This window comes from Tympanuchus pallidicinctus, unplaced genomic scaffold (genome assembly GCF_026119805.1).
Source record: "Tympanuchus pallidicinctus isolate F22 unplaced genomic scaffold, pur_lepc_1.0 scaffold22, whole genome shotgun sequence".
Classification (NCBI taxonomy): Eukaryota; Metazoa; Chordata; class Aves; order Galliformes; family Phasianidae; genus Tympanuchus; species Tympanuchus pallidicinctus.
Window position 1 is genome coordinate 5,737,746 of NW_026294739.1, and position 20,283 is coordinate 5,758,028.

At 36.2% G+C, this 20,283-nt stretch overlaps 2 protein-coding genes across 3 annotated transcripts in view; both read left to right on the top strand.

Annotated features, from left to right (window-relative positions):
* PXYLP1 (2-phosphoxylose phosphatase 1) overlaps positions 1-20,283 on the top strand; it is an 858,650-nt gene that overhangs the window by 388,614 nt on the left and 449,753 nt on the right. The window lies entirely within an intron of this gene.
* TRIM42 (tripartite motif containing 42) lies at positions 11,751-18,592 on the top strand. The gene is made up of 5 exons (XM_052687164.1): positions 11,751-12,106; positions 13,094-13,800; positions 15,098-15,918; positions 16,581-16,808; positions 18,503-18,592. Exons 1-5 carry the CDS (start codon positions 11,751-11,753, stop codon positions 18,590-18,592), a joined length of 2,202 nt encoding a protein of 733 aa, XP_052543124.1.

The following is a 20,283-nucleotide window of genomic DNA, read 5'->3' on the forward strand; positions in this document are numbered from 1 at the left end:
TTCTATTAAGAGATTTTAATCATCTCCGATTAATGGTTTGCTTGGTACCATAAAAACATTTTCTCACTACCACCTTCCAACAGACAGCAGTTCAGCACTGCTGATGGAAAAATTCTGACCTCCTTGGCTAGCTCTGCACTAGGTGTTTAGTTTTTAAGCCTACATATAGTCCCAAGACTCGCTGTAGACAATGGCAAATTATCAAGTGTCCCTGGAGATATTCCCCTTTGAAGGCTGAGAAGCAGAATATCTCAGTGTACCTTCAAAGCGAAGCAGGCACTGGGGAAGAAGCTGGTTGGCAAGGATGACCAGATGGAAAGAGGCAGAGGCAGCAATGCATACATTAATGGTAAACAAGAATACTTTCTTCTTACATGGCATTAAACACTAATTTTAATGCACCTGGACACCAACTTTTTTCCTTTTTTTCTTACTTAAGCAGTTTGTTTAAGTTTTTTTTTTGACGTTATGAATTTTCAAATGAGAACTTAAAATCTCACTACAAACAAGTGCTTTGGGGCTTTATTTCAATCTTTCCTACTGTGTCAAAAACAAAACAGAAATCAGGAAGAAAAATGCTTTTCTCAAAATCACCATTTCTCACTCTGGCCTCTTTACAGGTTTTCCCTCACCTTCTAAATCATTTGGTCACTGCTGGCAAGAGGGTGCTGCAGCAGACAAATGACTGGTTTGATGCAATATGGCAGTTCCTATGCTCCCAACTGATACAGTTAAGAAAGGACCAGGAATTCTTACACTCAATAAGAGGATTTTACTCATATATAAATGAATTTTTATTCTTCTGCCAGCTACCCAATGCTAAAAAATACATCCTCTCCTCAACCTGCATTGAAACTTGGCATATTTCTGAACATAGTAATAATTTATTTAATATCTCAAAGCTCCAATGGATGATTTAAAATAGAGCAGCATGCCACTCCTTAAATTAACAAGTATTTCAGTTTGAGAAGGGGGATGAATAGATAAGTAAAATGAAATTAAAATGTACATCTCTGCTGTAACAATGACTACATTCCAGACTATTGTTAATATGTTGCAGATGAAACGAGAAAAAGAGAGTAATTCTCTCTGACTCTCAAAGAAAATGCATTATCTTCTCCATTCCCCAGTCTCACTTCAGATTCTGTGTAGGGAGCTCCTGTTTCACTACAGCTGCATGCAGGTGATTCTATCCAATAGTGCTGCAGCAACATCTTAGCTACTGCTACTGCAATCCTATCCTGTTTCCTGCTGTAATAACAGTACACAAATCATTATCACTAAAAAAAAAAATCACTAAAAAAAAATCCCGCAAGTGTCTTGTCTGGAAGGTTTCATTTTAATAGCTATAGTTCCAGCAAATGTTTACCTATGAATCATCTTACCAGGATTTTATTTTTTCTACATTCTAGGAAGGAAATCAAATTAAGATTGCCTTTTTGAAGAATAAAAATGCAAACGACAAGTTGCCTATGTTTTAGCCAATGCAACTATTTCAAAAGACATATTTGTAGCACAGATAAACACTGCAATCAGATCCAGCTGCCTCTGACGTAAGGAATGAAAACACAGCTACTTCTTTCAGAATAGTCTGCAAATCCTATACTCCCTTAAAAAAATGCTCTAAGTTACACAGCTCTTAAACATAGACTTTCCACTAAGTTTTGTTTAGTAATGATCATTTCTTCACTTCTTCCTCAAATTAAAAGTTCCTTACAGCTGGCCCAAGTTGCATGTTTGTACTTCTTTGTACATGTATCTTCCTTTCATGATTTGAGAGCAACAATCATGGAAAGCATCTAACTTCAACTAAACTGAAAATTCAGAACCAAGAACTCCTTTTGACTCTAGCAACAGAAAGTGTAATTACCCAATTTTGAGAAGGAATAGAAGAATCATATAAATGAAATAAAACATGTAGGGTCTACTTTCAGAGATCTTCCAATTTCCTATAAATATGCAGGATACCTGTCATGTCTCACCTTTCCGCAGGTCCTCTACATAGCTAAGTACCTAGACCATAGCTAAGTACCTAGACATCTGTTTCTATCAGTCAAAATTATGTATCTTTTGTACTAATTTGTTGTTTCACTCAGATGATTGAAATAAAGGCAACTATTAAAATGCAAAGAAGTTCCTTTTGTATTAGCTTTGTTTTACCATACAGAAAGTGATAGATATGTATTAAGTTTTGCAAGACTCCTAAAAAAGTATGTACTTATATACATAAAACACACACTTACAGGAGAGTGTATTGATTTTGATACATAAATATAACTACACAGCATATACTATAGGCAATAACTTTCTCCTGCTTCAATTGCAGCATCATGTTTTACTTTCAACTCTCAATCATTGATCAAAAAAGTGAAGATATATATTGATCCTTTTGAAGAATAGGAATAGCAACTATAGTAATATTCTTCAGGTTTTGGACAAAAGCAGTCAAAAAACACAGCTTTCAAAAATATTTACTCTGCATGCCTCGAAGTCTCAGTTACCCTGAAGCACAAATTATACACATCTTTAGTATGTGATTTAGTATCCATCAACAAATTAATTTTTTTTAAAATGTTTTTCTTACTCTTCTAAATCATATTTTTCCTATATTAAAAAAAAATATTGAATGGATTTTTCTCTTTTAAGCATCTTTTATCACTTCATCAAAAGACCCTACTTCCCAAATCAGTTTCATCTTTTCAGCCTCCTTATATGTTCTCATCAGCTCAAAAAAAACAAAACAAAACAAAACAAAACAACTATAAGCCCGATTTTCATCTGGGCTTTCCTCTGTTCTCACCTGAAAATTCTCCTTATGTTATCCCCATAGCACTCTGAAATGCCTATGTGGCTCTACCTCCCCAGCTTTCCTGGCAACCAGGCCTTTAGACTATAGGGTCTCAATGCACAACCGTAACGAGCGCTTAGGACCAACATAGGGAGTATGAGGAAAATGCACTTCTGAACCGAATTACCAAACAGAACAGATGTCACACTGACTCAGTACTTTGGGAAAATCTGGACTTTAAATTAGTCAAACACAGGGTTAAATGCAAGGGCATGTTAGTGAAGCATAAATAGAAATCAAAATCTCCACAAATCAAAGAAATCCAGCTCTATGATGGGGGCTAAGAAGAGCTTCACTACCTCCCCACGGAGAGGTCACAGGATGGTACCAGCACTGATTCACCTGCAACAGGATACACAACAAGAAAAAGGACAGAAAAGAGGCGAACAAACAAAATCCAGAAAGATTAAGTGAGAGTGCATTCTGGCTTTCAGTTACATTGGAGCTTAGTTGGGTTTTCATGTGACCTCAGTCATACAAAATAACTAGATAGATGCCTTTTTAAACAGCTGTTACCCTACGTTTGTCTCCCTTCAGCAAAACGACTGAACTGGACAAAGCCATAATCTTGTTTAATTGCAACTGAACATAGATACCACAGGAATAAAAAAGAGAATAAAGATGTTTTGCACATTTTACTTTCATTTTTGTTCTAGTGAGTTATTACAACTACTGTTTCTAAACCATCTTTCTTCCCCACAGAATGATTCACTATTTAGATACATGCATACTCACATAATCACAGCAACTATCTTTAAAGAAATGATTATAAATCCTTGAAATGGAAAGCTTTCATCTTCATTTCACTGAACTAGAACTTCACAAAGGCTATTTGGTATATCTTTTAATTTTCCTTAGGCAAACCCTTTTCATTTACAGTTTTTCTTTAGACTACAAAGCCATGAGAAAGATAAAACTGTGACTTCTTCCCAGGTTTGCATCATTTTGAAAACCTTCAGAAGGATTTTCAGAAGGGCTGGGAAGGACAAATATCAGCTAACAACACTAAAAAAAAAAAACAACATTATTAAGGATACCTGAAATGACACTGTCAATATTAAGGAAGTCTCAGGAATGCGTTTTCAAAATCTCATTGTTTAAGAATGCCACTGATGGATTCCTGTAACTAAACAATACCAGAGATAAGAGCACTTCCCAGCTAGTTTGTGCACAAACTTTGCAACAATTGAGATTTGTGTTTGTCTACAATATATTTAAATGAGCAGACAGAAACTATTGTATAGCCATGAGTAACTCTTTGTAATACTGACTTTACATTGGTCTTTTTAACATAGGCAAGAAATCAAGCTATGCTTTGCTGTTAGAAGTCAAGTTACAGTGAAAGTCTGGGAGCATTCATCAATAGGTATGATCGATTCTTTTTTAGAAGTGCATCTCTGAGGTGAAGACTGTGCATCTTCAAAGTAGTCATGAAAGAATTTGTCAGAAATCATTCTGATTTCTGTTTTTTGGTGGTTTTTTTTTCCTCCCTTCTTCCAAGCAATTACAGAATTTATGGAACTCCCATGTCAAGAATACTAGAATGTTACTGCTAAATTCAAAACATTTTTTATTTTCTACTCTGATGGTCTGAGATTCTTGTTTGTATCTGACCATATACATTTTTAGGTATCTGGTGTTTTATGTTAACTTCATTTTCAGCTTCTTTTACAAATCTTGTATTTAAATCTTGTAAGCTTTCAACTTGAAAGAAAAGAAAAAAGATTACAAGATTGGTTTTGCTTTCCAGTTCACACAACTCCATAAATGCACATTACAGTTAATAAAGTCCTTCTTGTTGTGCTGCATGTAGGGGAAGACAGGAGCATCATGGGGCAGGAGGGTTAGGAATACAAGGCAAGAGCTAAAGGGACACAATTTTTTTCAAGAATAAAAGGCACATCTCTGTATAACCTATCATTTCCCCCTGCTGTCACCACAAGCTGACCTCTGTGCTTTCTTTTCACTGCGAATATGCCCCAGTTAGGTCAATGTTACATTTTCTTCTGTATGTAGGTCTCCTGCTGAAAGATCAGCAACCCAAGGCAAGTCAAAACCAAGACAAAGTTCAGATTAAAAAGCAGACACACTAATTGTCACCTCCAGGTTTTGCTACAGCTATATGTAGATTACAGAACTTTAAAAAATGTTACCAACTTTCATTCATTCATTTCATTGTTAGAATTTATTGCTATTATTTATTAGTTCTAAGGTAAAGAAAAAAAAACCCTAAAAAAAAAAATGTTCTCCTACTAATTGCTCCTTATGTGCTATACAAATACTGCTAAGAGAAACAAGGAGCAGACAAAGTAGAATAGTCTGCAGGCAGACAAAGGCTGCCTACAAAATTTTTCTTCTGAGCTGTGGTCTGATCAGAGTAATTTCATTAAAACCTTTTCGTGTGAGTGATCCGTTAATGTCAAATGGATTCACTTTCATCAAATCACAGTTCACTGATATTTCTGACACACAGCTCTTATGCACATCAGCATTCTCATATGAAATAAATAGGAAATGATATGCTTTGATTTAACTTCAGTTTTCCTCACCACTTGATATTCTGTTCTGATGACAAAATGATTTTAATGAATAGGAAATGTAAAAATGTATTTGTAAAAACAATCAAAACTAAAATACTAAACCCAACTTAAGACTTAAGTGACTCATTACATATTTCCACAAGCAGCACCTACTAAAAGTGAATCACTTGTAGATATAAAGTTCACTCTACAAGCCTCTTGGTAAATTCTTAAAAATTAATTGGGGAGAAAAAGAAAAAAGGACAACTATTTCTATGACTTTTCTTAAGTGAAAAGAATACTATATTTATGCAAATCAAATAGGAAAAATCATTTCAAAAAACATGCTCACTTCTTTGATGTATGCTTCCAAGCAAAATGATTTTCCAAGTGATAGAAGTTCAGCTTTTAAATCCTTACTTACAAACTTGGTGAGTAATGCTATGCCCTAGCGTACCATTTTGCTTTGATAAAATAGTCCCTACAACACGCAGCAGACTTGATGCAAATGGAAGTTTTTATTCCTTGATTCTATACTACCCTGCTATAGCATGACATACATCATCTTTCTCTTTGTAATCTTACATATATAAGATAAAAGAAACTGCTGCCAAACTAAGAAGTCCAGTTAAATTAATCCATCTATGGATTAACTAGTGAGGCAGATACGGAGCACACTAGCTACGATTATACAGTATCTTCTCTATCCAACAATGAGACAGCAAATTAAATTAATTCCATTATAATCACCTCAAACTGTAATCCCAATGACTAAATGACGCATCATTTTTCATTTAACACCATGATACAATGATAAAAAATCCTTTAGGGAAAAAATAATTTAAATACTTTGTATAGCAACCTAAGCATTTTCGCAGAATTCTCTCTCCCTCATTTCCGATGACACAGGTGAGAACCTTCAACAAAGAGCTCCTTTGTGTTACATAAGGTAGGACATTTTTTTAGAGCATTTTATGCATTTTCGAAATGCCAGACAGAAGAATATCCAAAAAAATATAAACAGCTTAAGGAACATTGTTACACCTATAAGAAGAAGGATTTCCACTGGACTTGTACATCCTGAGTCTTCCTAAGAAAACGCATAGAGATAAGACTTACACCAGGCACAAATGTTTTTTTTTAATATTCTCATAGAAGAGGTAAACTTGTTTTAACTGTGGAGACCTCAAGAAACGTAAAAGGTAAGCAACAGCAAATGAACAACAAATGATACAACTGAATTTAACAGTCGGTGCCACAATAGTTCTAGTTTTGATTGAAAGCGTTAATTCAAGTGTAGGACTAGGCACACACCAAGCAGCTTTGCTCAAAAAGCATTTTCACCTCTGCAGAGCTTGTGGGCAGGCCTATTTCCCATTCTCTCTGCAGGGGCATACAAGCAGAAAACACTTCCCTCAGGTTTCAATCAAATATGAAGTGTTTACACTCATAGTTATGGAAAAGTTGCTCTTTCACTTTATCAGCTGCTAATCTTAATTGCAAACCATCATGCCAGGAGCTTTATTTTTCTCATCATGAGTTCTTAAGAAAGCACTTTTTTTTTTTTTTTTTTTAACATTTATTATAAACCTTCTTAGCTGGTTTCTTAGGGATGAAGGAAAAACTTGAATCCTTCCACAACAGTACGGAACTTCTGCTTATAACAGCTTTAGCTCCCTATATAATCCACTGCCTAAATCCATGAAGCCTTTATTTCCCAACTCCACTCATCTCAGTGGTATTTCCCCTCTTCTCCCAGACAATGCGAATTTTTGTTGATTTTTTTTTCCTTTTAACCAAATATGGTTTAACAAATTTATATTTAATTATCTCAGCATTTTATATATTTTTAAAAAGAAAAAACACAAATAAGTTTGGTTTGCAACCATATAGTCACTTTTATGTGGTCCAGCAGTTTTTATGTCTTAACCTTTACATACATTTGTTTGCAGCTGCCAGTATTTATGTTAGGACTCAGGTGAAGTACTCAAGCAAAAATATTTGATTATCATCTTTCTCACTGCAATAGCAACATAAACCCTCATGTTAAGGAGATGAACACCTGTATCCTGGGAAAAAGCCAGCTCACAAAATCAGAACGTGAGGAGGAGCCCCCAGACAGGGAGTGGGAGGGGAACTGAAAGTGACCCAGAACAGCAACAAATACATTAGGTTGAGGGGACACAAGCAGACACCAGAACAAGTACATGAAGGTTGCAGCCAGATCAGCTGGGAAAGGGTAGATATATAATACAGATCTGGTGTTTTCAGTCATTATGTAGTATTCCCAAGCTTTTCTTTGAGCTACAGAATGAAAAAATTCTCATTGTGACAGTGACATGTGAAAGCAACAAGGCTAAACAAAACAGGAATGAGAACAAAGTTGTGAAAGACTCTGCATGCAGACTGCAGTAACTGTATGCCATTGAAATTTTTTAGTATCTACGACAAATACATCATCTAAGGCATTTTTTAGCCTTCACTTACTCCATTTGAGATCTGTGCAAAAGGGCATGAAATACTATGATTTGTTAAGCATGCAGTCACTCAAAAGCCTTCATTTTAAGGTAAAGGTTTCTCATCTAAGTCAGATTTAGATTTTCTTCTAGTTTGTGTAGCATTAAAATTCTCCTTGTCCAGCACCTTTTCCATTATCTTTCACAAGCTCTCAAAAGAGAACTTGTAAAACTCCTGTCATTATTACAGGTGTTCCTTCAGTGAACTTTATTAAACCTTGATACTTCGAAAATACCCAGTTTATATAAGTGTAACACAACTTGCTTTTTTCTTTAGCATTCTGTATAGTTCTTAGCTGTATGTGCCTGGCACTAATTGTGTGACTATGTGATTGCAGCTAACTTTTTCAATGAAGAAATACACAACATGCCATTAGTGAGTCTTTTGTTGTGCATAGTATTTCAGAAATAGTTTTGAGAATCCGAATGACTATTAAGCAGACATTAGTAATACTGAGTTATGGAGTGATGATGTATAAATAAGATTATCTCTCTTGTATATGTAAGTGAAAATTAGTAAAAGAAAATTTATCAACTGTATATTTCTTCATCTGTGAGTAAAGGTATACGAAGAGCTCAGCGTGATATATTTCCTCCACAGCTTTAGAGAAGAATGAAGAAGCTTTAAGTTTACTGTGTGTTTGTTGCTATTTTGCTTTATCAGCTGCTAATCTTAACTGCAAATGATCATGCCACTCAGCTGTCTGCTGGTTCCTAAGTAGCAGCTAAACCACCTCAACCTTTCAACATAAAAGAAATGGAGAGATTCCTATTCCTCAATTCTTTTTTCAATATAATCATCAACATATTTCTGCTAGTTGGCTACAAATGAAGGGTTGAGCAGAAAGGGAACAACGAAACTCTGGAAAAACAAGGAAAGAACATCAATTCTAAAACCGCACAGTTTCCTAGGCAGCCCCACCATGCAGAAATTGATCTGCAACATATTTTACAGTGATGGTGAAAAGACTGAATACTAGATACAGGGATTTTTCTTACGAAAAATTGGTTGCTGTTGGCAAACCACAGCTAGCCAGAAACAATACTTTCAGAAGCAACCTTCAGCTGTAATGGATCAGTTTTGGATTGTATCACATCATGCTTCTCCTATTTCATTTAAACCTAACACATTACCACCACAGCCCCCAACCAGTCATTTTTATGTAGTGCAGTCAATTAATCTCTTAAATCATTGCAATTTATTGAAAGAACTGCTATATAATCTTTAGAGAGTGAATCCTGCTGGTCTATATGGTTTTATGGGAAAGGTCACCCCTTACGCTTCCGAGGGTTTAGTTTCTCTTCCTTCTGCCCCTGACTTACAAGCTCATTTTACGCCTAAAGGAGCACATGAAGGCAGGAGAAGTTAGATTTTCAGATTTGTCAGGACAGTACTTCCTCTACATTCTTGCGTGAAGCAAGGACATAGGAAAGAAATGTCTTTTGCTTGCTCCCTTACTCATTCTCTTGATGGAAATACAAAGAACTGCAAGGCAATAAACTTAGTGAGAGCACAGACATGAGATGCCTTGTTATACTCAACAGAAAGAGGAACAAATATTTGCTAAAGAAATCATATTCAGGACATAAAGATAGGGATAATGCAGGGTAATCTAGTTCTCCATTTTAGTGACAAAACACAATTAAGAACTTGATTCAAACACTTCATTTCTAATTTATGACTGGTGTACAACATGTCCATGCTATTTCACACAGAAAACAACAATGTTAGGCTTATCTTGGAAAACACAACAGAACAAGATAAATTGCCATATGGAAAAGTACCCTGCTTTTAAATAAATCTCTCATTGGTTTAAGTCAAACACATCACAGCCTGGCTATCATAAGAACTGATCACAGAGAAGCATGAATAGGGAGAAACGTGTCTCCAAACACTACTAGAAGTCTGGCAGTATGGTTGAGGCTACTGCATCTAATTCAATCAGTCAGTCTGATTTCATCCTTCAGTATTTGTTAGAGAAGAATAAACATACTAATAAAATGAGACCAATTTAGAACGGGGTGTATGCCTACACAGAGTTAAAGAGATGATCACCTGCAGACTGAGCAACACAGGTACCAAGTTGCTGAGGCAGGTAGTGTAAGTAAGCAAAAAACCTGGAGCACGGTTTAGGGGACGGTTTAGGGGAATTACATGGGGCAACATATCCACAGAAGTCTAAGACAAAGTAGAAAAATACAACTCACAGAGAATCAGTGAACCAATGGATCAATAGGTATATGTTCCTAAGAATGATACAAGTTGCTATTAGCCTCTGTATTATGCCAAAATGGAAAACACTGACTAAATATTAGCATATGGGACACACGACTAATATTTTTTTTTTTCCTCTTTTCTTACCCTACCAGCTTTCTTTCTCACACAAAAAACAAAAACCACCATATTTCATAACGAACATATTTGCGAAAGAAAAACAGACACACATCACAAGATATATTCCTACTAATTGAATGCGAAAGCTATTCAATCTGATAAAATTAAATATGCACAGCAAAAAAGTCTTACTGCTGATAAAATTAGGAAGACAAGTGGCAGAAACAACATCCACTGAATGTCTAGGCTATACCATTCAGCACACTGTGTGAATACTTCTGTGTGAAAATCTGATTGACAGACTATAGCCATTGCTAAGAACCCATTATGGCCCATCCATTTTTTAGATGGCTGCACATAATGACACAGCCATTGTAGTCTGTAAGGCTCTGAATCAACAAAATTTTAAGTAGAACGGACTTTCAGCAAATAGGATCAAAGGAGCTTTTACAATAAACTATGTGAAGACCCATTTCAGTAATTCCCAGTTATACATTAACACATTATCATAAGCTGAATTACTAAATTTCAGAAAAAAACTCAGATACATAAAGTACAGCAGCCACTTTTAAAAGGTAGCATTATTGAGTATGTATCGTACAGACATCACTGTCCTAAAGTTTCCAGTAAGAGAACATGCTCTTTCAGATGTCAGCTGCAGACAACTTAGTGGGGGGCTCGTTTTAGTTAGATTATCATTACAGTAAACTACTACTATACACTTCTGAGAAGTTCACGTATTCTTTACAACAATTTCATTTTTATTTAAAATCATAATCTCTGCAAATAGACAAAAACACTATGTAATTCTTCAAATAAATTAACTAAACAAAAGAAGAAAAAGGTGCTTAATATGAAGTAATTAAAGAATTAGGCCTGATATCGCGTTTATAGGAGAGTGGTCAGGTTAAGGGAGGTGAAGAAGCACATTTGGAGTCAAGAAAAATGCAGGTCCACTGTGATTGAGCATTGAACTTGTGCTCCAAGCATAGTTCCTTTTCCCAAGTCTCAGGGGATCAAATACCATACATTGTTCAAGTGCATCAACACTGGCAGGCAAAAAAATTACAGGTAAAAGGATATACTTGGAAATGCATTTCAAGTGTACATTTCCTTTATGTGTGGTAGCTATATTTGAAGCTAACAAAATGACTGTAAAGCATGTAGCCCTGACAAGATGTTGCCTTGGGATAGCTAATCCAAGTGCATGAACTACACATGCTATTAATGGAGAGAGAGGTAAATGCTGTCTAGGAATTCAAAAACAAGTATAAGTATCATGACATATAGATGTTGTAATCAGCATATTAAGCATATATAAAACGTGTATAAACGTGCTTATAGAATTCTGCCTGTGTCCTTATTTGTATGCATCACTGTGACGTCACATTCCATTTAGAACAACGTGCATTGCCTACAGCACAGACCTTGACCCTCAAGTCAGACCTCGTGCCTTGTAGGAGCCCAACTGCAATAGTTTACAGAGAAGCTAAAAGGATAAATGAACTTTCTTTCAGCTGTATAATGGAAAGATGGATGAAAATGGATGTACCTTTTCAGCCTGCCCATGCTTCTCAAACTGCTGTTATCTAACTTGCCACAGAAGAAAGAAGGAATGCTGCCTGTGTTGGCGCTTCCTATTTACCAGTGAGCAGAACTGCAGCTGTTTCCCATGCCCGTACGAAGAAGACAAACCTTACCAGTGCTGCCACTGCTCATGTTCAGAGCACGCAAATTGCTGGTGGTGCTGCTGCTCTTGCTCAAATGACCCAGACTGCAAATGCTGCTGCTGTGGTGGAGAGAATTCAGCATGCCAATACTACGCAAGCAAATGCTGCGGAAAATCTGTCTATGACCAACAGCAGTCAAGAGCACCAGGGACTGTTCAGTAAGTGGGATCAAGGGCTTTTAATTTCTTAGGTTCCTATTTTTCTAATTTTCATTACGTCTTAATGGATGTCTTGCATTTAGGAGCATATAATCTAGTAGCTCATTGGAGCTATTTCAAACCACAGGATATCATTCTTTTTTAGAAGCAGAAAAAAGGCTTCTTTTTTTTTTTTTCCCCCCTCTCTACCATTCTCTAGAGTGACAAGAAGAAAAACAGCATGGCTGAACATCTGGGCAAAGTAGATGGAAAGAAAAGCAGTACCAACACAGAAACATGGATGCTAAACTGAAGCATGGCAGAAGGCCAGACTGTAGTGTCCCAGAATCAGGTGTACATCCTGAATAATGATGCTCTTTGCCAAGGATATATAAAACAGTCAGAATCATTATTAAAGTAACACTTTTTTTATACAACAATGTCCACAGGCTAAGAGGAAAGCTAGGAAATAAAGATTTGAAGAGAACACAGAGAAAAAATTATTTCCAAAATTAAATAATTATTCTAATTTTAATAAAAATATCCAAATTTTGATTCTTTCATATTAATTGCTTAAATTTTAATGACATAAGACTGCTACTAAGAATAATCTCCATTTATTTTAAAAATCAGAAATCATGAATGGGTGATTTTTCAAATGACTAAAATTTAGGATGATCATATGTAAATGTGGGTTGTTATCTTAAGAGGACACCAGCAGTAACTCAACAAATTCAGAGAGACTTGACGAGATTAAGATTTCTGCCTACGCACATTGTTGGCAACAGCATTCAAATATAGTGACATAGTTATGAAAATTTAAAAAAATGAATTCTTAGCAGTGTTAATCCAATTGTTTAAATAAAATACCCAGTCAGAATAGAAGGATGGTTGGCATGCAAGGTGGAACTGCTTATTTTATCATTCTGTTTCTTAGATTGTACACTAATATTCTGTCTTTTATTTTCATTTATTTGCTTTTTTCTTTTTCAATTTTATTTTCTTTAGGTTAACAGATGTCATGTCAAGATTAAGAACTAGAAATAAAGCACGTGTGAGTGTACCAGAAAGGAAAGGCTCCAACCAGGCTTTTCGTGATCAGCTTGCCTGTCCACTGTGCAAACAGTTATTTCTCCAGCCGTTTATGCTGCCATGCAATCACTGCATTTGTGAGAAATGCATAATAAAAACCAAGACCAAAGCTGAAGCAACAGATAACTATTATATCATCATATGCCCAGTATGTAACAAAGCTCACTGTCTCCCTAACACAAACAAAATCCAGCTGAGGAAGAATTACCTTAAAGCAAAACTGGCCAAGAAATACATGCGCAGACACGGCATTCTGAAATGGAGATTTGACCACAGTGAAAGACCAGTCTATTGCGAAACTTGCAGGGAGAGAAGAAGAGTGGCAACTAAAAGATGTAGAACATGTGGAATTAACATGTGCAGTGAATGTCTGCATTTATATCATACTGAGAGTGGTGTTCAAGACCACATATTCACCAGCACGTGTCAAGAAGATAACGAACAGTGGGCCTGCTTACTGCACTGCAACTCACACCTCTCAGAATACTGTCTGGATGACCACAAACTGATCTGTGGTTTCTGCAAGAATTCGCTGCACAGTGATCATGAGACCATTCCCTTGGCAGCTGCATGTTCAAGAGAGGCTGCTTCTCTCTCCAATACAATTGTAAAATTTAAACAAGGTTTGTATTTCTGCTGCTTCTTACACTTCCCTGTGCCTTCTCAGGAAAGATACTTGCACATACATTTGATGAGCCATGATAATTCTCTGCACATAACAAGAGACAGAAAGGTGAACTGTTCCCACTGTAGAAACATAAAGGAAACAAGTCTTTAATTGCACAGCACCATGAGCCAGATTCAAATACTAGAGAACTAAGGATTTGTATGCAAGATGGGAATAGAAAAGCGCATCTAGGTATAAGAAACTCCACTTTGTACTGTGAGATCCAGCGTGAAACAGCCACCAATTACATCTGCATTTTTAAATCTGATGTGCACGCCTTTTTCCCTGCAGTCAAATTTTGGATTGTCTCTCTTCAGTCAGTATTATGATTATGCTCAATAATCCCATGCTCATTAAGAGGCAAGACAGCCTCATTGTTCTGAGGAACCACAGCAGTGTCCCTCCTTTTATCTAAGATTTCATCCATAGCAACTGAGTGACTGCGCAGAGACTGGGATTTTATGAATTTCTTTTAAATATTTCGATTTTTGCATATAACATCATAAATGCTGGGGACAAATGAAGTTGCACAGAAGATAAAATTTAGAAAGGTAAAAGTGAACCACATGCAGTGAGAAATAACTGGAAGTATTCAATTTGCATTCTCATAACAGTCTTAAAGTTCAAAAAGTAAAATACAGAATATTTGTACGGGATTCTGTAATATGACATTGTTTCAAAATGTTAGCTGCACTCCAGCAAAATTTACTGCCAGCCTCTGGTGTTTTTGATTCTGTTCTCTCACAGTTCTCAATTTTTAGTGTCAGAAGAATAAATCACACCTTCATATAATGGCTATCAGAGGAATGTACTGTCAGCCACAGACATAATGAGGTCTATGCAGTCACATTTGCTACAATTATTTTAGCTTGCTACTGACATAGTGCATTTCCAAAAATAATACACAGTTACTATAAATCAAGTTTCAGGATTTCCCATGTAATTAATTAAAAATCATCAAGCCCATCTTGGGGAATGATAAATAAGTGAAGGAATAATAATCAAGGAGCAATTAAGCTACCTGACTCTCATACATCCAAATATGAAAATTTTAACCCAAACAACTCCCCTTGGAGCTCCCTAGCAGTAGAGATGAGAGAAAAATACTAAATTCTCACTTGTCCCATGTTCTACCAAACCTGAAATTTCTTTAAACTACAACCTATTGCTCTGTCTCTTGTAACCTCTTTATTCTAATATAAAGTTGAAACTACTGACCTCAGGTTTGTTGTTTATTTTGTTTTGTTTTTCAGCACGCCAAGGAATTGATAATGATCTAATGGAAGTTACCCTGCTAAAAAATAATTTCCAAGCCTCCAAGGATCTCCAAAGGAAGGAGATCAGAAATGGATTCTTAAAACTACATACAGTGCTACATGAACAAGAAAAAGAGATGATGGAGTTGCTTGAAAACACCGAACTTAAAAAACAGAAAGACATTTCAGAATATGTAAACTATACATTCAGCCAGCTCTCATATATGGATGGCCTTATCCAGTATGCTGAAGAGGCTCTTAAAGAGGAAAGTCAAGTTGTATTTCTGCAATCTGCACACTGTTTGGTGAAAGAAATAGAAGATGCAATTCCTTCCATTTTCCAGCCTAGCCCACATATCCGAGAAGATCCCTTAAGGAAACTGCAATTCAAATTTGATGAACTGTTTGCCATTTTACAGGGATTTTCACCAACCCTTAGTGAAACAAAACAGTTAGAAAGTAAAGGAGAGAAGCATCCCTATTCTTTTAACCCAGAAATAATGGTTCCAAGGCATGTTTCAAGCATTCATGAAGCCAAGCAATCAACAATGCTCCAAAGCGCATCCTTAAATTCCTTGCTTGAATTAGGCATGCCAATTGAAAGCACTCTTGGGAGACCAAACTCTACACCTCCCCATCATTCTACACAGAGTAATAAAATGTGTGCATTTTGGGATGCAGCTTGTGAAACTTCAAGAAAAGAAAGGAAATATCAGATTGTTAACTTTCCAAGTTCAGAACCTATGGAAAAAGAATCATTCCCAGCGCCAGGACCTGTTGTTATATACCAGACTGTTGTTTACCCAAGGTCTGCCAAAGTAAGTCACTAATAAATCCTAAATATACGCAATTACTAATTATTACCACTATGTTTTCAGGCTCTTAGTTTGAATAAATAAGACTACAATACCAAACACTTCATTTGCATAGGAGAGTATGCATTTTAAACTTGCCTATAGAGATAAAATGAAGTATAAACTGAGTTGCATCACTTTCCTACCATATTAAATTATGTTGTTATATTATTTTATGTCATAAATATCTTAAAAGGAATGGTTCACTGCAGCAAGAAATAGATGTACTACTATGTTTGCATCTAAATATCTGTATGTCAGACCAACTCATTTGACCCTTGTTCTTGGCCTTGAAATGCGACATTGTATGTCTATGTAATTTTCCTCATGATATATTAGAGATATTAACAAGGACAGGATGCCAGTTGCATAAGATCAAAAGAGCATGTTGCAAAGGACCAACTGCTGCCAGCCTTCAGTACTCTAATGTGTTAGAAGACAGCACTATGAAATTCCCAGGAGGGTGCTTATCTCCCAACATATATCTTACAAACACAGAATTTCAGCTGCTTCAGCATTTTAAAACTAAAATCTGCTAATCTAGAGCCTTTCAAAAAAGGCGAAAGTGAAAATTAGCAAAAATGGCACATAATGGTGCTCTACAGATCTTTTTTTTCTCTTTACAGATTTACTGGACTTGTCCTATAGAAGATGTGGATTTCTTTGAGGTAGAATTTTATGAAGTTGTTGGTATTGGTCCTGATAACACTGTCTGCACACAACTGGACGGCAAGCTAAGCAAAATACAGCAGCAGAACCTTGAGATACGTAATCTGGATTCAAATACAGAATATCTTTTCAAAGTCCGTGCTGTCAATAAAAGTGGTCAAGGAGAATGGAGTGAGAGCTGTAAGGTATTGTATATTCTTCCAATGTTTTGTAGAGTTATATTAACATTCTTGCCTCCATACTTGTGTAGGGTTTTTTTTCCATCTATTTACTAAGAATGCTACCTGAATAAAAGATTCCTATACACTTATCTAGGTAAGCAATGCTGATAGTTACACTAGATTTTTCCATACGTTGTTCATCCTAGCTGTAATTGCTTGTCCTATGAAGAATGTTTCTCAGTTGATTTTTTTCTAAGAGATCGTGTTATGATTACAGACACATAGTCATAAATATTAATATTACTTCATGTCTGAAACAGTCTTTACACTGATCTCTCTGAACACATAGAACAAAAGTATGGAGAATTAGATTCGAAAAACTTTCATGCTAGAAAGAGAAGGCAATAATTAAGGGAGAGAGGAACCAAACAAAAATTAAGAATATCCTTTGACAACTTTGGCCATGAAGCTCCTTTACCATGGTTTTAGAAGAAAAAGAAAAGTATTAAAAAGGTAGAAGTTAAAAAGAGTAGGAAAGTTTTCAAAAAGTCATCCAAATTTGAGACACTGAACTCAATTTAACATTCTTTGCATCCCAAATTTCTTGCTGATATAATCTTTTTCTTGCTAAGGGGAAAAAAAAAAAAAAAAAAAAGAGAAGAAAAAAAAAACCAAAACCACACTTGTTAATGCCTTTTTCGTGATAGAATTTTAGTGCATTAAAAAAGCAGTTGCATAAGAAGGGTAGGTGCCAGTCTAGGATTCCAACCACATTTTAAAGTGTTCTCCCTGTGTCCACTTCATTAAGTGCTGTTCCTGTCCAAGACTCTTGCCCCTTTTCACATGTACAGAGTAAGAGTTTTGGACTTTGGAACAGCATTCAGACATCCTACTTACTTGGCATGGTCTAATGATAAATGATAGCTTCTTAGTCTGCTACAATTCCTACACTTAAAACAGAGTATTCTTTGTTTTTATCTGACAATTGCCATATTGATTCCTTCTTTTGAAAACTGTTCTTTCTTTATGCAGCACAGTCATTAATATCCCAGAGAAACACAAACTCACATAACATTCATTGTAATTTACAGAAGAGTTCCATAGCAAAAGGAAATGAAACAGGATATATAACAGACTTATATACATATTTTCTTTTTGAAAAAAAACAAACTGAAAAAGTTGATGCTGTGCCACTAGCACCCTGAAACACTGAATTCCACAAAACAGGTTATTCAAATATATTTTGATATTTAACTTGAGGATCAGATTTCCTAAGTCTGCGTGCAGGCTTCACAAGCAAAATGGAAAAACATAATCTGTAATTTTAGGAATGAGGGAACACCTAAAATGTGGGAAGTACTTCTCTCTTCGTAGCCCAGTGTCATGGCCATTGGCCTACAGATGAATCACAGCTTCCTCAAAATCAGCTATTTGGCAGTCTGTCCACCCCTTTAATTAATCAATGTACAAAACACTATCAAATGTTTGCTGTTGTCTGCTCATATTCAATGTAAGATTTTTAGAAGAGTTCAATTTCCATTTCTTCTCAAATATAGGTACTTAGACTTCCCAAAGATCAACACAGATTAAATCAGCTCTTGGCAGCTTTGAAAATGCATCTGTAAATGGCAAGTTCTTTTGAAAACAGACACTAATTAAATCTGATTCCCAAAATAACTAATGCTGAAATTTAATAAATTCTTGTATTTTACTTGCAGATAATTACTTCAGGTGAACACAAGATAATCCAAGACAGATGGAGGACTGAGAATAGTATGCAGGGTACTCAGCAAACACTGAAGAGATAGACAGCAAACAAAGGTAGGATTTCTGGTTCAACGGCAGCAAAAAGAATACACGTATGCCTTGCAGTAACCCCTTGTTCAACAAAGTCACCAACCTAAAACCTAAGAGTCTTCAGACTTACTGCTTCCTAGTAAATTATAATAATAAAAATACACCTTTTTCATTACGTTTCCTTTTTCTAAATGTAGCAATAAGGCCTTAAAAAAAAAAAAAAAAAAAAAAAAAAAAACAAAAAAAAAAACTATGCTTTACATAAAAATATAGTAAAAAACTGATCAGTCTACTTGAGGGAACTGCACAGTTTCAAAGAAAATAATGAGATATTTGCACAGCAAGGTAACATTACAATTGTTATTACCTCTGAGGCCACTCGGTACTAGTTCAGAGAGCTACAGGAGGCTATATCAAGTTTTTCGTACCTTTAAACTGCAGAATGTTGCTTTGTAAGTACATGTTTTTTTGTCTCGGCCTCACTCAGCATGCATGCATACATCAAAGCTAACAGTAGGTAAGACAGCAAACACAAAAATGCAGGCAGACAGAACTTTACAACTTTATGCTCTTAATTATAGTCAGCTTTACTTGACTATTATGAAGGTCACCTGTGTGAGATGCATAGTATCAATTTATTTAAAGTAGCTACAAATAAAGTCAGAAGTCAGAGCAGGAGTTACTGAATCCACAGGAGGTTCCTGTGTTTAAGTGATCAAGAGTAATAAGTAATGTTCTTTTCTGATCAGCAATGATGTTTCAGGGTATCCTTTCTTTAACTTCAGCCATGTCAACCACATGGTAATCTACCCAGGAACTGCAGGCCAGTGAGGTTCATCTCTGTGCTTGGGAAGACCATAGAACAGAACCTCCTGGAAGAGATACTAAGGCACATATAAGACGGGGAGATGATCTGGGACAGCCAGGATGGCTCCACAAAGGACACATCAGGCCTGACCAATATGGTGGCTTTTTATGATGGAGTGATGGCATCAGTGGACAAAGGGCAACCAATGTCATCTACCTGGACTTGTGCAAAGCATTTAACATCAGATCACATTCTTATCTCTAAACCGGAGAGAGATTATTTGAAGGCTGGACTATTAGATGAATAAAGAAGTGGTTGAAGCGTTGTTATCAATCACCCTATGCCCAGGTGGAGGCCAGTCACAAGTAGTGCTGCCCAGGGGCCTATCCTAGAACCAGTATATTTCAACGTCTTTATCAACAACACAGACAGTGGGACTGAGTGTTCCTTCAGCAAGATTGCTGATGACACTCAGCTGAGTGGAGCTGCTGACGTAACAGAAGGGAGGGATGCCATCCAGAGGGACCTGGACATGCTTTAAAAATGAGTACATGAGAATGTAATAAGGTTTAACAAGGCCAAGTGCAAGGTGTTGCTCTTGGGTCAAGGTTATCCCAGCTATGAGTACACTGAGAGCAGCTGGGCTGAGAAGGATTTAGGGGTCCTGAAGGATGAAAATCTGGACGTGAGCCAGCAGTGTGCTCTTGCAAAAGACTATCAGTATCCTGCGCTGCACTGAAAGAGGGGAGGCCAGCAGGGAGAGGAGACAATTGTCCCCCTCTACTCTGCCCCAGTGGTCACTAGGTAGGAGTAAAAGCCACCAATGGCAAATAAGGTTTGCATTTTCAAAAATACTAATGAATGATAGAAGTATTAGATTTTAAGCAGCTAATT

Coding starts and splice junctions, on each gene's coding strand:
- TRIM42 (XM_052687164.1), top strand. CDS start 11,751: ATGGATGAAAATGGATGTACCTTTTCAGCCTGCCCATGCTTCTCAAAC. Junction 13,801..15,097: donor AATTGTAAAATTTAAACAAG/GTTTGTATTTCT, acceptor TTTGTTTTTCAG/CACGCCAAGGAATTGATAAT. Junction 15,919..16,580: donor TTTACCCAAGGTCTGCCAAA/GTAAGTCACTAA, acceptor TTCTCTTTACAG/ATTTACTGGACTTGTCCTAT.